Source organism: Columba livia, chromosome Z (assembly GCF_036013475.1).
Source record: "Columba livia isolate bColLiv1 breed racing homer chromosome Z, bColLiv1.pat.W.v2, whole genome shotgun sequence".
Taxonomy (NCBI): Eukaryota; Metazoa; Chordata; class Aves; order Columbiformes; family Columbidae; genus Columba; species Columba livia.
Genome location: NC_088642.1, coordinates 52,780,410 through 52,800,351, shown reverse-complemented (window position 1 = coordinate 52,800,351; position 19,942 = coordinate 52,780,410). Strand labels below are relative to the sequence as shown.

Sequence of the window (19,942 nt, the reverse complement as noted above, 5' to 3'; positions counted from 1 at the left end):
CCGGGGCAGAGCCGGGCCGGGGCAGAGCCGGGCGGGCCGCGGCGGAGGGCGGGGGGTGGCGGGCGGCTTCCCATTGGCCGGGCGGCGGAGCCCCGCGCGGCGGCGTCGCGCAGTGCCTGCGCGCCGGCCGGGAGCGGCCGCGGCGCTGTCGCCGCCTCACAGGTCGCGGAGTGTCCGCGGCGCCGCGGCGGCAGCTGCAGCAGCGGGTGAGGGGCGGGGGACGAGGGACGAGAGAGCGGGCGGGGGGAGCGGCCCCACGCGGGGGGAGGAATCCCCGGCTCGGCATCCTGCCCTCGCTCGGGGTCAGGTGCGGGGATGCCAGGGGGCTCTTGCCGCAGCCCCGGCGGCCCGTCCCGGTTCACCGGGCAACGGAGCCACGGAGGAATGCGGCGGGTGGGCGGCTGGGCGCTGGCGGCCGTGACGGCGACTGGGCGGCGGTACGGCTGCCGGGGAAGGGGCGGGGGGCGCCGCTTTCTTCTCCCGCCGCCCGGGCGGGGGCAGGGAGGCGCCCTCCGGCCCGCGGTGCCGCTTCCTCCGCGGGGGGAAGGGCGAGGGGCGGCCGCGGCAGCAGCAGCAGGGGGGACGCCGCCCGACCGCGGCACCGGGCGTTCATCTCCGCGCTCCTTCCAGGGCGCGCAGCCGAGCGCCGGGCGGCTCCGGGGCGCTGGTGATGAGGGCGCCGAGCAGGGACTGAAGCCGGCGGCGGCGAGGCGGCAACCATGACGGTGTTCAGGCAGGAGAACCTGGAGGAGCACTACGAGACGGGCGAGGACCTCGGCAGGTGGGTGCGGGCCGGCGGCGGGTTTGGGCGGGAGGAGCCGCCGCCGCTGGAGATGCCCCCGCGTTGCCTTTCCACCCCTCCGAGGGGCCCGAAGACGGGAAAGGGAGTTGGGTTTTAAGCTACGGCGTGTTTGCGCTTTTAATACGGGTCTGAGGGGGTTGTGGATTTGGGCGGTTCCGAACTGGTACCTTCTCGGCGTGGTGCTCGTCCGGGTGTGGTGCGGCGGTACCTGCTGCTCCGGGCCGCGGCGGATGGGAACGCCGGCTGCTGCAACCGGGCGGGTAATTGAGAACGTGGTGCGTTTGTAGGACAGAAGTTTGCTTTGTGTTGGTGCCGAGGGGTTCCGTTATGTGTTACGTGTCGGTTTTGCTTTGGTAACACGATCAAAGAAGTGGGAGAAACTCTGTGTTTCGCCAGTGGCCAAGATCGCTGTCGGAGCTGCAGTCGGCTCGGGGATGTGTTTCAGGCGCTGCAGATGAAGTGCTGCCTGCTTGAACCTTGGTTCTTGAGTGCTGTGTGGTGATCTCTTCCGACCTCAAGCTTGTTTTTTTAGTGCTTTCCGTGTTTTAAACCTGTTAGTTTAACACTGAATTGTGTTATGTGCGAGTCCTTTTATCTTTCTTCTCCCTCTTTACAGGGGAATCTGATGGCATTTGAGCACACCAGTATGGCAGAATCCTTTTCTAGTGTTCATCTCGGCAATTTCAAAGCTTAGGATCAGTGTTTAATTACCACAGCGCAGTGTATGTGGGGCAAATCATCTCATGTCTACTTGGGTGTCCCTTTCTGTTGAAGGGTCCTGTAGCAGAAAGCATTGTAAACATGTTACTGTCATAGACAGGAACTTAAAAATACAACACTGTTTCTTATTAAAAAAAAAAACCAACACATTATCAGAAAGTTTATTGGGCTGTGTTTAAAATAAACTTTGCACCATTTATGTACAAGCTTGTTGCCATTACTCTTACAGGTACGTGATGGATGTATTATTTTCACTTAGTGTTCTGGGTTGGCTTTCTCATACATCTGGAATGACAGGCTGTGTTGGACAGTGAAGTTACGTTAACTTATTGGATGTCTTGTAAGAAAGACATGTTATCATGCTAAACTCTCAAGTTTAGGTTGTGTGGTCTAAATATTTTGTTTGGACGCATAAAATTGTTGGATTTGATTTCCATTCTTTTAGGCAACAACATGTAAAGTGTTCTGAAATTCAGTTGTAGGTTTCTGGATTCTTCAACAGAGAACTATACTTGTGCTTATGGACAATGATATGTGATTTACTTATAGGAAAAAATACAGATCTAGAAGTCACCTGTTGTGTTGGGTTTTTTTTAAGGTTCTTCAGGGAGAAGATGATGTTAGTATGGTAATTTAGAAAGTGTTAAGGTTTATATAATCTCTCTTGTATTTATTTTAAAGGGTCAACGCAGTGTTAGGTCCCCAGTACGTATTTGTGAAATAGAACAATTGCCCCTAGACCAATTACATGCGAAATATTTAAATATATGGGGATTTTTCTGAACAAACGAGCTTTGGAAGTCACATGTTAGCTTCAGAACACTGTAGTGAAGACCAAGGGTTTCATTTTTACAGTACAGGGAAGTGCAAACACTGAATAATGTTATATAGTAAAAAACACCAAAGGAAAAAAAAATCAAATTGCCAGAACATTAAGGAGTGGAGTTCAGTAAAAACCAGATATATTAATGTGATCAGTTACAGACAAAGTATTACAGTACAGAGTTTGTTTTTATTCATCTTAATGCTATGTAAACTTGGCATGCAATCTAAACCTATAACATTTTAAGAATTTAAAAGCGTTGATTTTTTTCTTGGGAAAAAAAAAAAAAGTAGAGAAAACTGGATGGTAAAACATCGTGAAATGTTTGTCAGGGCTTTTGCTTTAAAAATGGAATGCAGTTATTTAAAAGGGCCAAAGCTTTCACTTCAGCATCACTTTGAGAAAACAGGATTATGCCACTGCCAATTGTTGCCATAAAAGCATAAGAGTAAGCAAATCTCTGGATAGTTGTTGTATGGTTTAGTTCAGTGGTGGTTTTAACATCTTTTTAAGTTTAAAATCTCCAGGGTTGATAAAATACTCTCTTGTAAATCCCATCACTTTCCATTCCTCTTTTACCCCTTAGGTAGGTTTCTCACCGTTGTGTTTGCATATAAATGTAGTTGCAAATGACAACCCTGAGGCTCAAACTCAGAAAGCAGTGAATATTTAAAACACCTTTGACTTTAATTTTTTTTGTGTTTATTTGGGAACCTGAACTGTGATTTAATACTTTAGGTAAGTAATGATGAAAGGTTTCATTTTGCAAAGTAAAATTATTTTTCCCCTTCTTAGGGAATAATGCGTCTATTTCCTGTTACTTAGCTGCAGCTGTGCGGCAAACAAGCTCAATAAATGAACAGATTATTTTTTATTGACAGAGCAGTGTGTGTGAATAAATCCTGAAGTTCCTAGGCCAACCTGCCTTTTGAGAAGACTCAGTAAAGATGCAAATACTCAGAAATCTTAATAATCTTACTATTTTCCCTTGTAAATGATTTAGCGCTCTTTATTACCTTATAATCTGTCAGTAACAGGAATAACAAATTGTTTGAATAAGAAAGTGGTCTAAGAAAGGTTTATTGCAGAAAGACAACTTTGGGTTGTGTAAATGAAAGTTTTGTTTAAAACCGATAAAGGTGGTTTAAATATTGCTTAACATAAAACCTAGACTCGTTGGAAACAAGGAGAAGGGATAACGGTGTGCCTGGGCTGAAAAAAAATGCACTTCTTCTTTTTCTGGTGTTTCACAGTGCTTTTGCACAAGAAGTAACAAATAGTCCTCATGTTTTTACCAAAATGTTTCATTCCATTCTTTGGTTTGTTTTGATTTACGCTTGGGGAGAATAAGAAAAAAGGAACTTGGGATTGTGAATACTGACAGGATCACCCTTATTTGTCTTGCCTGTATGTGATATCTTCTGACACATTCATGGCTGATCAGGTTGGTTTATCTTAAGCTTTTGTACCAAAACAGTCTTGTAGTACTTGTGGATCAAATGTTGTTTTCAACACAGAACATACAAGAAGATTCTGCTCTTGATCATCATGCACTTTGCACTGCATACATGTTTTTCTCTGCCTTACGTTTTTCAAGTGATGTGTATTACTTACATTGTTCAGATGCAGCCTACGTGCAGATGTGTTAAGGAATCACCTAACCATGAAATTTCAAGGGGTGGTAGAGATCATAATGAAAGAGCAACAAATCTATTAAAGCTATTTTGTTCGTTTTCATTCTGCCTGCAGTTGCAGGTGGTGTGACTGTGCATTTTAAATACCCTGCTGCAGTGCGTTTACTTCAGTCCGCCCAAAAGACGGGAATTCAGGTTCATTAGTATTAAAAACCTCACCACGGTGAGCACGCAAGTAAAGAGCTTGGAAACAGATCAAACTAATCAAAATATTTTTTCACCCTTCTGTGACTGGCCTTTCTCGAGAGTTGCCACAGTACTGTGAGAAATGCAGCATTGCTTAAATGATTACGGGGAGAGGTACCCAAACAAAGCTATGATATAGATACATACTGTGTCTGTTTGTATGAACTGAAGGGATTTAGTTCCTGTTCTTACAAACAGCTCCCTAACCCCATTTGTTGTTTTGTTTATTTCTTCAAACTTTTATGGGCTTTCTACAATATTTTCGGATTGTTGAAATAAAGTTTTATAATTGAAGAATGGTATTTGCATTGCACTGTGGTTTGCAATTTTTAGATACCTGCTGATGCAAAAAGTAGGAAGAGGTATCTAACAATTTTAAACTTCAAGCTTATTTGGACCTGTTTGACTCAACAGGGAAAAACTTGCAACTGGTTGAATAAAAGCTGTGATGAATCTTGTCAGTTTTGGAAACCGGTCTTTTTCTGTTTGGTAGCTCACTAAGCAGAGACGCTAACAGTAAAAAGCAGTAAGTTAACCTTGCTATCTAAGATATCTAATCGCTTTATCAGTTGTGAGAGAAAAATGCATAGGGAAACATGCTGAAGATACTGATAAGAAAGAAGAAGGAGTTGTGCCAATGTGTATTTACAATCTGAAAAATGTTCTTTTACCTTTGAGTGTTTACTGAAATGAGACTTTTTTTTTTTCCACCCCAGACACTGGAAACTGATTTCTGTAGTAAGCAGGGAGTACGTAGGCAGCACATATATATATATATATATGTATATATTATATATATATACATATATATATATATATGTGCACACGTTATTCACGTATCAGTTTTCAGAAATGCTGCTTTTTAGAACTGCGAAGGCTGTCCATCATCTGTCCACACATTTGCAACTGTAACTACATTGTGCTTCTGTCTTGGGAGGAAGATAAAAGCCATGAACAAAAAATACTTGGATGGCAACTAGAATTTTACCTTTGTGGCACTTTGCAGGCTTGACAGCCTAAAGTAATCTTGCTGGCTAGCCGATGTACTAAAATTTGTGTGAGTGTTGTCAAGTTCTGTGGTGAGATCTATAAGATGTGAAATTCTTTTGAGGTGATACTTCCTTTCAAAATGGTCACATTTAAAACCCCTGCCAACAGTCTTTATTAATGTTTTAATGTAACACTTTTTACTATGAATTATCAGATTAGAAAGTCGTATGGGGGAGGAAGGAACAGTGTGAAAGATGGTCTGGTAGGGCTAAAAGTATTGCATGTAAGGTATCAAATTTTTAACTGTGATACACTGAAATTTCCAGTTTTTGTTTCCCTTGCCTCATCTCCATTGCTCCATTAAAAGGCATGTGTTAACCTTTTTCATATAGAGATAAAATGGTTGAGCACTGAAGATATAGAAGGTGCAAACCTCTGTGGTAGCAGTTCCTGCGTTATTTGTACCAGCAGAACAATAAATACTGCAAGTACGGAACTCACTGTTTCTATAACTACATGTATGCAAATTCCATTAGGACATGATAATTAATTACAGTAAGCTGAGATTTTCAGGGACAAGGACCTGGGAAGGAACCCTGAAAATGCTGGCCACAAAGTCACTGTTTGAGCAGGAAACTTTGTTGGTTGGTGGCTTTGTGTGCTTTTTTTTTTCTTTTTTCCCCCCCCAGAGTTGAAAGTAATGAAATTCAGATATAGCAAAGAACCCTTTCTGTGCTGTTTGTTAGCAATGTAAATGTTGTTTCAGTTGTGTCCGCTCTCAGAGAAGTTGGTTATTCCATGCTTGTTCTGTAAGTCCTGGCCCTGGCGGTTGCGTGGGTACTGAAAAAGGTCTCTTAACTGAAAAGCATGGTGGGAGGAATTATTCTTCTGTCTCTCAAGTCATTTTACCTCCCAGCCGTGCCTCAAAATGCCTCCTTTTTGAAACGCACAATAACCTGCAAGCTGCTGATTGCGCAGGCTGCAAGAGGCTGTCACCACACAGTGCCACTGGTGACAATTACTGCCTTATAAAATGTGCTGAGAGGTGCGCCGCATGTAAAGCACAAGGGGTGCAGATGTTTTTTGGGTATAACTGCTTGGTCCTGCGTAGTTTTATTTCTCACTCTGGGGGAGAATAATGCCTGCTTTGTAGGTCTTTTAAAACGATGTGTAATTAAAACTAGAGCTTGCTGATTATTCTGTGCCTTTAGTTTAAATGCATAGATCTTTGTAAATCTAAACTCATCAGGAAGCAGATAAAAATGCTCGTCTTTGATTTCCCTTCCAGCCAGGCTCAGTAAGGCATGCTCAGTACTGGAGCTGCTATATTAGGGGTGTGTTGAAACTTTAATTCCATCTTTCCATGCTTTGCTTCTTTGTTTGTAGATTTTTTTGGTTTTTTGTTTTTGTTTGTTTGTTTGTTTTTGCGTGGGGTTTTCTTGTTGTTTGTTTTTTTTTTTTGGTGTTTTTTTTTTTTTCCTTCCCATTATCTCCCTTTACAGATGTTAAAATATGTCACTTGTTCTGCTGGAGCTGTGCATACTGGACAGAAACTGGCCCCTTTAGCTTAGGAAAAGGGAGGCCAAGGCTGCGTTTTTATGAGAGCTGTGTGCCAAGCTCAGTCCACGCTGTTGGCTGAAAGGAGCCGGAAGACTTTCCTCTGCTGTTTCTGTATATAGTGCTGTTGGTTGGTTTTGTTTTCTGATGCAGCGGTGCTGTCAAAGGGAAAAATATACACCTTATATCTAATTTATGGCAGCAGTGCACACTGAGATCAGCTGAAAGTAGTGTGAAATCTCAGCCTGTGTGCAGTTATGATTGCCTCCATAAATCGGCCTCAAGTCAAATATATAGGAGGGACACAGATAAAGAGTCACATTACTACAAAGGCCGAAGACCATAAACTGACAACAAGGAAGTTAAGGTGGAAATTGGGAGAACGATGGATGATGCAGTTGTTCTAGAATAACCTTGATGAATTGTCGTTCCAGTTGATCACAGGCATTCAACGGCGTATCAGTTTTTGGAGGAAATTGCGTATTTCCTGTGAGACCCACAGCTGGGCTTAACAGCTGGGTGTCCTGTTTTTAACTGGCTTGATTGTCGAACCTGTGCGACTTGTTGGTACAAATTTATGTTCTGAAGAGAGTGTGCCAGTTAAAGAAGTGGCTCGGTGGTTTCTGTTTCCTGGATGGTAGTGGCTTGCCCAGGAGCTCTGTCTCAAATAAGGCTGTTGTTTCTCAAACTGTATTTTTACCCCACTGCAGGAAGACAGGTGACACAAAGGAGGATTATCCAGCACACCTGAAAAGCATTCATCAAATTACCGCGCAGTGCAGTAGATCCTATTTAACCATCCCTATTTCGTGGCTGAGCTAGGCAGAAGCTGAAAGAAGTGAGGACAAAGCCTAAAGATTTTCAAGCCTAAACTATTTCATTGTGTGTCTTCATTATGCAATGAATTTTGGAGTGACATAAATGGTGTGAAATTTAGTAGAACAGGGCACAAGGGGCTGTGCGAAGGAGTCTAGCATGGGTGGTTTCGTTAAACTCTGAGATCTCATCACTTAGGGGGTGACACAGCACAAGTGGAACCTGCACATGTTTTGGCCAGTTGTTGGGCAGCATTCCTGTTATGGAGCAGGCTAATAGCAGAGACGAATTACAGAGGCAGGCATCTTCCTATTATCTTCTGCAGTATGTTGCTATGTCTTCCTTTACACAATACTCACAGTGCTCATCCCTCCAATTCAAAGAGATTGGAACTGTTTAAAGTGAAGAAGTGATGCCAAGGTGGTGAAGCTGTGGGAAGAAGCTTTTTAAGAGAGGAGACTTAACACTTATGTTCACAGATACATCTGCAGGCTGGAAGTAGAAAGGTTTCTTGCCTCCAGAAGAGTGAACTTAGGGACTTGTCTTTGAAATGAAGCCAATGTGAACAGGGAACCTAAATTGTATCAAGACTGAGTTGTAAAATTAAAGGAAAGGGTTGCATGCTACTGTCCTGGAGAAGGAGGAAGCCGGTAAGGATACACTCACTGTAAATACCTTTGATCCATTTTAACTCTCTCAGAGCTTCCAGGCATACTTTAGTCCTTGAGGATGTTGTCATTTTGTACTAAAGGGATTATATTTTTAGTGTGTTTGGTGGGCTATTTGGTTGTGGCACACATGGATGCTGGGAACAGTGTCTTGTAACAGATGCGTTTCACCCAAATCCAGAATAGTTCACATGGTTTAAGATTGCATTAAAACAATGAGTAATTCACATGATGGCCTGCAATGTTATACTCTTGGTTTTGATGCTTTATTTCCTTCCCCTTATTCCTTCTCGATTACACAAGCAGATGTGACAGAGTTTCTGCTTCAAGAGGCAACATTGCTCAGGAGGAAACATCATTGCAGGGCTGCCTGGACTATGTGCATGTGTTGACCACCAGCAGCAGGGCCCTCGCAGTGCAGTGGTGGACCAGTCTTTACTGGAGCAAGTCCTCCCCAGTACCATCTGCCTGCAGGTGCGAGTCCATTTGTTTGTTAGGAAGCTTAGATGGTCTTCCCTGTATGTTAACATAAAGAAAAATATCTCTTACTGGGTGGTCACAAACATAAGAGGACATATCCAAAGTTTGGATATGTCACAATCAGTGCAAATTATAATTATGGGTACAACATGATTGAAGTGTATAGTTAAATTGAATTTTGTGTTAAACTATGCAGAGGAGTGAGCCTTCGGAAAGGAAAATGATTGCTTTGGGCAGCAACGTTCTGTCTATGTGCTTCTTGCTGAAGTAGGGTGCTAAGTTAGCCTGTAAACAAACTGGCGTACTGGAAATATTTGATTTCCACTTTATTTGTGAGCAATTATGCTGTGTTTCTAAGTCTTCACGAGTCACTTGAGCCTTGCTTTCTGTCTGGTATGTAGACAGGCCTCTGGGCTCTTGTGTCTTTTCTTGGTGTTCTCTCAAGTATCAGTAAGTAGTTGTTGAGGTACTGGGTAGATGTGCCTGTAGAAGTGTTTGCTGAGTACCTGCTCATGTGCCATGGGAACTGCCAGTGGAGAGACGTTTTCCCCAGGTCACACAGTCTGTTGAGGCTGTGGTCGTTTGAAATTGTTATTCTTACAGGACACAGAAAAGACGTTCATTTTCTGGAGGCTTTGACTTAGCTGTCTTGTGATTACATAGAAGCGGTCTCTCTATCTCTTATTTCTCTGTTTTCTGAAATTTTTAGTCTTGCTGTCTACAGCTTAAGAGGATTTGGTTTCATTGCTGAGATGGTCCTTCGTAATCCTGTATCTCTAAATGAGACTAAGAAAGCCAGTGCTTAAAACTTAGAATCTTATGTACTTTGTGTGTCATGTGTTATTTGGTACTGCCCTTACTTTGCCTAGTTATGTAGGCATAACTAGGTGGAGCTAACTTTTATGTTGATAATATTGTATTCTATTCTGGCATGGTTTACACCTAAATTGTTCTGCCAAGTTTAACAGAGTTTGAGGTGTGGGCTTTTTTCCTCTTCATCCACAGAGGAAAATAATAGTGCGTGTTTTACTTGAGTCTAACAAAGTTGTGGCTAACAACTCAGCACTTTCAACAAAACTGGCTGTTTATGATTTCCTAAGGAGACTGTTTTTCATGGGAGTTTTTACATGGGTGTCTTGGATAGCAATACATTTTAGCTTTCTTTTGATATCTTTCTTCTTGCTGACTCTGATTCCTTTGTTGGGACACTTGTCTCCTGTTATGTTTAATGAAGATGATGTAGATGTAATCCCAGGGATGGATATTTCACCTTGTCACATTCTGCTTTCTTTACCTTTTTTTGTTTGTGTGTGTGTGTTGGTGTTTTTTGATTGATTGGTTTGGGGAGAGGCGGGTCCTGCTAGCATGTATTTCAAACACTTTGGTGTGGTAGTTAGGACTTGTTTGGTATATTATCTGTCTGGCATTATTTCCTGATCTCCATGAGCACGGCCGCCTGCGCAGAACTACTGTTGATTCCTTGGGGAAGGAAAGCACATCAGGGAATGGCTTAGTTCCTTATGTCTCATCTTTTCTCATTGCTTTTTATTTGAAAGGGCCTTCGGATACTATTTACTTCACATTCCTGCCTAAAAGAAGGATTGCTTTTCCTTCTTTTGTCGCCAGTTATAACATTAACTGGAGGACGAACCATTCCAAATTATATCTTACACAGCTGGTCCGGTTGTGCTGGGTGCTGGCCCGAGGCGCCAGCCCGCGCAGTAGCGCCTGTGTGCTCGGTGCCGGGCAGGGGTGGCTGGCTGGGACCATATGGAAGAGCTGCTCTGAACTGGGATGCAAAACCTGACTGTCCATCCACCCTGGACAACAAGACTGGTGACTGCACAGTCTGAGTATGTTTTCCCGCGGCCGCAGCCGTGGGGTAGCCAGACAAGCCGTCCTTTGCGGGGAGGTCATAGGGTGCACCATGGCATAATTTTTATTAAAGTGCTCTAAATTCCTAAGTGCCCAAGCTTGTCTGCAAGAGTGAGTAGTTGTGAATAAAGGCTGAAGAGCTGGGGAAGCAGACAATTATTTGGCTGTGAGTAGCAGTTCGTAAAACCACGAAGTATATGGACAGTTGCTAAGGCGCTTGGTATGAGATTTATGTATGTCATACAAACTGTGCTTTGTTTGTAATGCTGCGTCTTCTTAAAAAGCTGTCTCTGGTCAAGGGAAAGCAGTATTTTCATCACTGGCTCAATCTTTCTGGCTTAAATCATGTGTTTATAGATTGTATTGCTTGGTGAATTTCTCATGTATTTAGCTAGCATCAAATTAATAATTGGAGGACGAAAACCTGGGAATTTCCTCACACAAAAAGTGACTTTGCTGTCTTCTATGGAGTACAAGCTTAAGGTTGTACGTTTCTCCATGTGCTCCGGTACTGGAAGGTTAGTGAGATGCTTGTGGACTTCACAGTGATTGTTCATACCTGATGGGAAGTAATGAAGTGTGGTGAAATCCATTCCACATCTTTAACCGTATCGTTTCTTGGGAAAGCTGAATCACGACTAGTTTGGGGCTCTGCTTCTGCTTTTCAGTGGTTAGATTTTACCCTTTTTCTAGCAAGTGTTTGATGAATACTCCATTACCACATTAAATGTTTTTTCTAATATACTGAAAAAGCAACATTTTCTTCCATTAGCATCATTTAATGTGTCTAACAGGTGCAGCTGTGCTGTGAATGTCATACATTTGTGTATTTTTATTTGTGGCCATTCAATGTAGTTATTTTCCAGAGTGGCAATCTGCATAGAAATGCTGCCTAGAGGCACACTGTTATTGCTTATTAAGATCATAGGTCATATGCTGTAAAACAGGGAGGTTCTGAAAAGGTGAAATAAAGAGAAGTTGCTCATTATGATGAAAGAGTGAATGGCATAACTGAGATCTGATAAGCATTATCACTGGACTCTTCCTCCACAAGCTGAAGAACAAACACCCTCTTTGAGTGTGCTGCAGAAGAGAAGCAGAAAGCTCAAAACATTCTATTTATGAAACATAGCAAAACCAGTCTCTGGCATTACCAAAACTGAATGTTTGTTCTGTTCTTTTGTTTTAATATTCAGCCCAGACTCCTGGTTTAAGAATTTTGAGCAAGTGGTAACGGAGCTTTTATGTTCAGTTCTGAGTCAGATGTACATCACATACATCTTTTAACATTTAGCAAGACTGGCTTGTGATTTAATGTTAATTGCTGAGCTGGTTCACGAATCTCGTGAAAAGCCCAAATGAAGGGGAAAATGAAGTACTAAAGAACAACAGAAGCATTAAGACTCGAACTCTGACATTAAGTACTGACATGGTATATTATGTTCTTTATTTATATGGGTATGTACTTAGGCATTGATCATTAAGTACCTATGCGTGCAAGCTGCTTTTTAGTACTGTAAATGGCAATAAGGGTAGCACTTGCCTTGAAAATCTGCATTTCTCTGCATTACCCCACCTTCTTTCTGGCTTTTTCTTTTCCATCATAGATGTAGTTATTACTTGAACTGTTTACAAGTGTGAGCACTCTGCTATTCATATTATAAAATGTTTTCTGAAAAGGCTTTAGCAGATGTAGATGTGTACAGACCAAATGGTTTTCAGCAAGCTCCAGCCCAAGCATCATTAATAGGAAATGGCTGGCATCCAGCTGCCTTGGAAGTTTCACAGCCATACGTATTCCCCCAGCTTATAAAATAAATACCACTACATCTCAGCACAGACTTCACGTTGGTATTTCAGACCACCCTATCTATGAGTAGACTTCTGTGTGAAGCATTTTCTTGAGTAATTGCTTGAGTAAATAGGATAATACCTAGTTCTTCGCATTCTGTAGTTTCATCATCACTTAAGTGCTTGTGTTGAGGGACTTGGAGCATGGGACCTTTTCACGTTTTCACTTTTTTGTTGTTATTGTTTTTACCATCTCCACGTTTTACAGGGATGATATATGTGTGTATAGACTGAGTTAACTTTCATGCTGGTTGTGTACATCTTATGTTTGTCACAATATAACTGACACCACATAGGTGTATTGACAAAGGACCAGCTCCAAAGTCCTCTAGAGCAGGTTACTACCTTTCCCCTTTTGTTGCAGTGTTATCAATGCACAGGTCAAAGCTCAGTTACTTGGAAGTGTTCCTAGCAGGGGATCCACAGAATACCAAGGTTTGGTCAATCTAACACTATACCTGTGTGTTTTGTGACCTGTGGAGAGACAGCGAGAATGTGAAAGTGTGGTTGAGCACTGCTGTCGCCTATCTGCTAGGAAGGGAAGAGCTCTTGAGCTTTGCAGTATGGCTTAGTTTTGTATTAAAAATACAAGTTAAAAAAAGAAAAAAAAGGGAGATTGAACGTACCATGGAGAAGACTGTGTACAAATTTAAGCGTTCAAACTGTATGCATAATACCTGTACACTTAGGCCATCTCACTGAAAAGTAATCATATGGTAAAATGAGTTTTCAACAAGGACTTATGAAAAACTTTTTCTCTCTCAAGAAGTGAGGAGTTTTACAGCTCTTAAAGAGACCAAGTCATAGCACTTAGATGTTATGCTTTTGCTTACAAAGGAAGAGCCAACAGCTTTCCCTTCCCTCCCCCAATAATGTTGTAATTGCTGTTCCTGCCTAGGCAATAACTGCATCAGAGAGCAGGAAAAAAAAATAGCGTCTGGCCATTGCTCAGCCTCTTGTATAAAGTTTCAGTGATGTTGATAACTTGCATTTCTTGTCTCGTCTACTGGCACAGTGACAAGCACGCATGTCTGGTGTTACCCGGACTGTACGAGTGAATGCTGGATAGATAATATGAAACTGAAGACAGAGCTGAATTGTTTATATACACACAGGAAGCAGGGAAGGTTTTGTCTGTGCCTGTCTGGTGTTTGCCTCTCACCCAACTATTCTAACCATTCAAAGCACTATAAAATGCAGGAAAGAGAATTTAGTTCTTCGGCTATTTTCAGACTTAAATATTTCGGTCAACTTCCTATAGCAATCTGTAAAATTGTTAGTATGTCTTTGTTTTGTGTAATTTGTGGGTTTTCAGGAGGAAATCCAACAGCAGCTAGGAAACACTGATGTTCTTCCTTGCACCATACTCTGCGTACTATTAACTTCAATAATCCTTAAAAAATTCACACTTGATGCTGAAGTTCTTTCTTATTAGCAAGTGAATTTTACTGTCACTACGCTATTCCATAGGCTAGAATGGATCATGAAACCTTCAGTAAAGCTTCCAGCTCTTTCAGTGTGCCTTCTCTTCTGAACATCTGCTGCCAGCATAGGCCCAGAGTACTTTATTCATTCAAATTTGCATTCCAAAACCCAGATCTGAATAGGAGAAAAAAATCTGACATCAGAATTCCTGCTCATGCAAGAGAAATTGTTTTTTAAAAAAATCAGAATTACAGAACTCTCTAAAAGCATGGAATATCTCTTTGTTCTGGTTAACAGCAACAAAAATCTGCTTATTTTCCAGACTATTAAGCCACATCAATCCATTGATAAAAGTGTAATTCAGAGTGAACAAGACAGTACTGGTGAGCACATTGATGTACAGTAGTTCCTTTTTTTTCCTATTTGCAGCTTGTATCTTGGAACAACATTTTTTCTATTTGTACACCGATGCTAGTTTTTCAGAGCCAAGAATGTTTCTTTCATACACTATAAAAGTTCCAGCAATGGTGCAACCGTTCTGGCAAGGGCTTTGTACATGCTTAAGAATTTAAATAAATCGTTCTACTTCTTTTCTGCCTCATCTCCTCTCCTGCAAGCTTTCATTCCTTGACCTTCAGCTGCACTATAACTAATTTTCAAGAGCACGATTTGACCTAATTGCTTAGCAGAGTATGATCGTGGAGAAATCACATATATTGTCTGCTAACCCTGTGATCATAACTTGTTTAAATTCATGTGCTCCTTTGAGAGAAGGCGACCACATTGATGGAAGGAAGGGTGGTGTGCTGGCACTCTCTGAGGAGGATTTAGCAGCTAGCTACAAGATCTCTCCTTTCTCTTTCTTCCGTTGTCTGAAATCCCATTGTTAGTGCCATCTTTTCTTCTTGAAAACCCTTATGCTTCATGCTGCATGGCACTTAAGAAAGAAGGCAGCAACTCTTGAATCTGTGCCTGGTTGAATCATGAATCCGTATTTTCTCCAAATGAAAAGTACCTGGTTGTGCATTCCTGCATGTTGGTCCTTAAAAGGCTTATGTGCAGGCACAGCGGAAATTCTAAATGCTTTGATGATTTGGAAACAGTTAAATGGTAAGAGACCGTAAGACAAAGTGAAGAGGAGATGCAGTGGTATCTGTTAAGTCCTTTGTACTGGAAAACTTCAAAGCATAGCAACAAGCAGAAGTGGTGGGAAGAGAGGGAGCACAACTGGCTCCTGTCCGTGTGGTGCCTTCCTTACCTGCACGTCGCTGAAACCTTCAGCCATCTTTTCAGTACTGGTGGCACTTTCTCTCTGGCTATCAGGGCCATCTCTAAAAAAACCCCAAAGCCATAGGCTGCCTCAGAGCAAATCCTTCATCTGTTGAAACCTGCGTTTCCTGCTACTGTTGGTCACAGTGATGAATGTGGGTCTGCACTGTGAAAACTCTTAACATGCTTCTCGTTCAAGCTGAGCATAATGGCAACATAAATGAGAGTCAAGTCAAGAGATGTTTTCTCTGACTCCTTTGTGAGGCAGATGGAAGTAAGTTCTGAATTCCTTGCATGTGTCTACTGGTACTGAAACAAGTCCCAAATTAAGCGGAGATGGAGGAGTTTTTCTAGCCTATGGAATAGTGTAGTGACAGTAAATTTCACTTGCTAATAAGAAAGAACTTCAGCATCAAGTGTGAATTTTTTAAGGATTATTGAAGTTAATAGTACGCAGAGTATGGTGCAAGGAAGAACATCAGTGTTTCCTAGCTGCTGTTGGATTCCATAGCTAAATAAGTTAATTGTGAGCTATTAATTTTTAAGTTTTCAGGGAGGACCAATTGTGCACCTGTAGCAGACTTCTCTATCATTGTGCATCTCCTGCTGAATTCAGAGCTTGTCTGTTCCAGCGTTTGGTAGTATCTTTCACGCTTTATGCCTCGAGAAAGAAAGCTGAGGTGGGGGAGCTCTTCTGACTGTCATTTTCAGTTAAAAATTGGAAAGCAAACTACATTGATTTTTTTTTTGTTGTTGTTGTTTGTTTGTGTTCCAGTATTAGTAATCCCATTTTTTCTGTCTTTTTTTGTAACTACTTTAAATATATATATTGAGGGTGGGAGGGAAGGTGACTGATCCTTCAGATGTCACACGTGAACTGTATGCCATGTGTTGTGAAGGATGCATTTCAAATTAATATTCTTTTTATGCAATTTTATGGGCCTGTAATTTATACTGTAAGGTTTTACAGCCCAAGATCCTTGACTATACAACCTTAAGCCCTCCTGTATTAGGTAGGTCTTTTGGAGGTAATGAGAGTTAAAGGTAAATGAGAATATATTTGTGTGGGATCTTACTCATTTTTTTCTTAAAAACAAGGGTGGAGGGGAAGAGGAAAAAGACTTGGTGTGGCTGTTTGTGGGGACATACAGGATGTATGGTCTTTGGGTTCCTGTACTTGTTTTTTCTTCCATTTTTACCCCACACATAGATTGTGTTATAATTGGCATGTTTCAAGAGGTCTTGTGTTTAGTCAGCTGCATAAAATGGCTTAATAATAAAGTTCTGTTCCCTCACCCAATTCTCTTTCTCATTTTGGGGGATTATGAATTTTTTAAAGCCTTTGAAGCTGTCCCATTCGAATGCAGCTTTCTTATATCTACTTTTCTTATATCTACTATATCTATAACATCACTATGTTATCTTTAATAACGTTTATGTGCTTTTTGTGCATTCTCAAGAATGATAAACTCTGCTGACAAAAGAGGTACTGCACAGAAACAGTTTCTTAGCTACAGCTGAAACACTGGAATAAATAAGATAATGTGATGCTTCTTGAACTGAGAATTGAATCCATTCTTTAGGTAAAGGGATGAGCTTTATGAATATGGTACTTAATATCACTCTGGTGGTTATAAAATGTGCATGCATGTGTTTGGGTGGCAGGTACCTGCATGGAGGTAGCAGATAATGCACATTTTTCACATGCACCAGGTAGCCTTATGCTGGAGAGCAGGTTTACTCTGGTTTTACAGTAGGTGTATGTGATGGCTGTGTGCTTGTGCAGTGTGGAACAGGGCGCTTGCTCTGACAAAACCGAAGCAGAGCTGTAAGTGTTGGGTGCTGCTGCCCCCCTCACCTTTTCAATCGCTTCCCCGTGTTTCAAGGCTGCACAAAGAGATGCTAGTTAATCTTTGGAAAGCTTAGACCAGGTTGTTAAGTATATTTGACAGCTTGTTTATATGTGTAGTTTTGTTTGGATCAATTGTTTTCTACCCTTTCTTCTCCATTCTCTTTCTTCCTCATTGTATCAAGGTTCAGTTGCTTCTGTATGCTGTCAGAAACAACACATCACTGCATTCTGGCCTATGTCTTGGCTGTTATCTTGGTTTCCATTTGTTTTGTTTGTCTTCCACACTTTGCCAGCTAGTGTCTTGCTTCCTGCTGCCTGTTGGATTTTTTTTTTCCTTGATTTTATCTCCAAGTCTCAAAATTTACCATGCTGTGCTTATTCACTTAAACATGCAGAAGTTCGCATTTTTCAGGATATTCGTAGTCATAAAAGGATGGCAACGTCTTCAGTTTCAGTCTACAAGTGTCTCCATTTGTGATCTGCTCTTTGCCTTTGTCCAGCATCCTGACTGTACCATCTGCCTCAGAGAGTTGTCTTGTGTGGTTCCAGGCTCACCTTGATACATGGTGAACTCTCATAAATCGTTTTTTCTGGGTTTTTTTTAGGGTAGTCATGGCCATTTTGGCAGTATGTTACTGGAATACTATTACTTTGGCTTAAAAAGCTGTTAAAACAACAGTGATGCTGGGATCATTAGTATCAGAAGACATCTTACAGTGAATTCTTGCATCCATCTTAGTTAACATTGCTAATTTTTAGGATTTATCTTGCTTATGCATATGTAACTCCGATAGAAAGTTTCATTGCTCTGTAGCCATTTAGATTTGTTTATTCTGAAAATCATGTGGTAACTTTTTTTTAAATAGGGTAAGAAGATGTTGAGAAAAGAATTAACATAATTGTCTTAACATTTTTTATCTTCAGGTACTTTTGAGAGGCCATTGAAGGTCAGTTTACTGTCTCTTGCTATTTTCAATAGCTGCATAGCTTTCAAGCTCATTTTTAGGTGTTTAAGATGTGCAGTCTTTTGCGTTTTATGTTAGAGGAGGTTACTCTGCATGTGGTTGAAGAACTCTTTCACAGATGGGTCTGTAGTGTGGCCTAATTATCTGATTATAATGAAGCAACTATTGAATTAATCTCTTTCTTTGAAGACACCAAAGTTGGTCCTGTATACAGTCTCACTGTTGTCCGTACCAAACTTCCTGCTGAAATTCCCAAGACCCCAGGCTGCACAACAATACTTTTCTGGGACAAGAAAACTGCGTAGTTAACAACTAGATATTTGTTATGTTATGCATTTCTGCTGGGTTTTAGGTTACAGGGACAAATGTAGGTTTTGACCATTCTCCTCACTTGAAGTGGGGCCTCCACAGCCATAGCAATGTGACCCTTTTGTTTTCTGTGGAATTTGGATATAGTTTGCCAGCAGTGAAAGCTGCTGAAAATGTTTGATATTAACTGCACTTCTTAACATATGTAGTTTGGTGCTACTGCTGGAAAGTTAGTCTAGCAAAGTGCAGTGTTTTCAATTCTGTCCTCTCAGCCTTATAATTCAGTGAGGAAGTCATCTGCAGGGAAAATTTTCAGACCTCTTTGGGGGTTTTTTGGTCTGTATTAATTCAAAACAGTAAGCTTATATTTCGTTTTAGGTAATCCATATCTTTAAATGCCCTACATAAAAATAAAATTTGATGTTTCCAAAATAGTATCCCAAATGTAATGAAGTAGCTATAACTTATTTCAGTTTTATTTCTTAATCTGACAGTAATTAATTTTCTGTAGTCGGAAGAAACTGAGCACTATGGAATAGTACTGGAGCTTCTGACTGAACCCATGTAACTCTTAGTAAATCACTCGTTAGTCACATCATATCGCATGACAAAAAAATCTCACCTTTGGCTTCGGGGGAGCTCATATGCCACCTCCAAAATATTTCCTCTGACTTCTCTGTCTAGAGTCAATGCTTAGGATATGACTGGCCAAGCAGAAGACTTGTGTTAGAGGTTTTGCTATGATGAATGAAAACTGAGAAGAAAATGAGAACTCCATAAGTATTTGTAAGCAACCTTTTCTTGTTGGTTTGTTGGTTTTTTTAATAGTATAAAATAAGCTGAAAACAATATTGGATATATGTATGTTCTCGTCTGCCTACTTTTCCAAGGTCTCTTCTGCCTCTTTTAATCTCTTCTGCCTCTTTTAAAGTACTGTCTTTCCAAGTCTAGTTGCAGGGTACAGGGCAATGTTGGCTTGACAAATTTCAGCTCACTGTTACTTCATCCTAGAACTTGTGGTAGCACTTTCCTCCATGACTTGTGTGAACACTTTTCTTAAAAACTGTCTTTTAAACCAGATCATTGGGCATTAATGGTTAGAAGTAAATTGTGATTTTTATAAGATCAGTTGAAGAAGAGGTGTGACAACAGGAACAAGTAGTTGGGCGTGCAGGTGGATAGATAAGGTGTACAAAAACATTTTTGCACCAGTTTCACCATGAGACAGAGGAGGAACATGTTGGACACCCCTTCTGCAGTCCTGTATGCTGCAGAATTGTCGCTGTGCTAGCAGTCCAGCCCAACAGACATGTAAAGTGTATGATGTTACTGTGAAGATTAAACTGAATTATGGAAAAATACTATGATGGGAAGATGATGATAAATTGCATAGACTAGTTTCCTGTTGTTGTTCTTCATAGTACTGCTTTTTAAACTAATTTTATGTCCTCTCCTGATTTACTGAAGATGTTTGTTTAATGTGTGGCCTACATAAACTCTAACTTTGGAGCAGAGCTTTAGAAGTCAAAACAGCTACTGCTTGCCCTGCTTTCATCTTTGGAGTTCCAGTGTTGGCCTGTTTTGTGTTGCCTTGGTGGTGCTGACTGAAGGTTATTTCTTCTGCTGGTTATGTGGCAGACAAGGAAAAGAGTTACAGCAT

At 41.3% G+C, this 19,942-nt stretch overlaps 1 protein-coding gene across 2 annotated transcripts in view; it reads left to right on the top strand.

Annotated features, from left to right (window-relative positions):
• The first annotated feature begins 65 nt into the window (after positions 1-65).
• Positions 66-19,942, top strand: part of DAPK1 (death associated protein kinase 1) — a 92,076-nt gene continuing 72,199 nt past the window's right edge. For both annotated transcript variants that reach the window (XM_065045832.1, XM_065045831.1), the window contains exons 1-2: positions 66-206; positions 631-781. In XM_065045832.1, the coding sequence (XP_064901904.1) occupies positions 720-781 (62 nt within the window). In that variant the 5' untranslated portion in view covers positions 66-206; positions 631-719. The remainder of the gene's footprint in view (positions 207-630; positions 782-19,942) is intronic.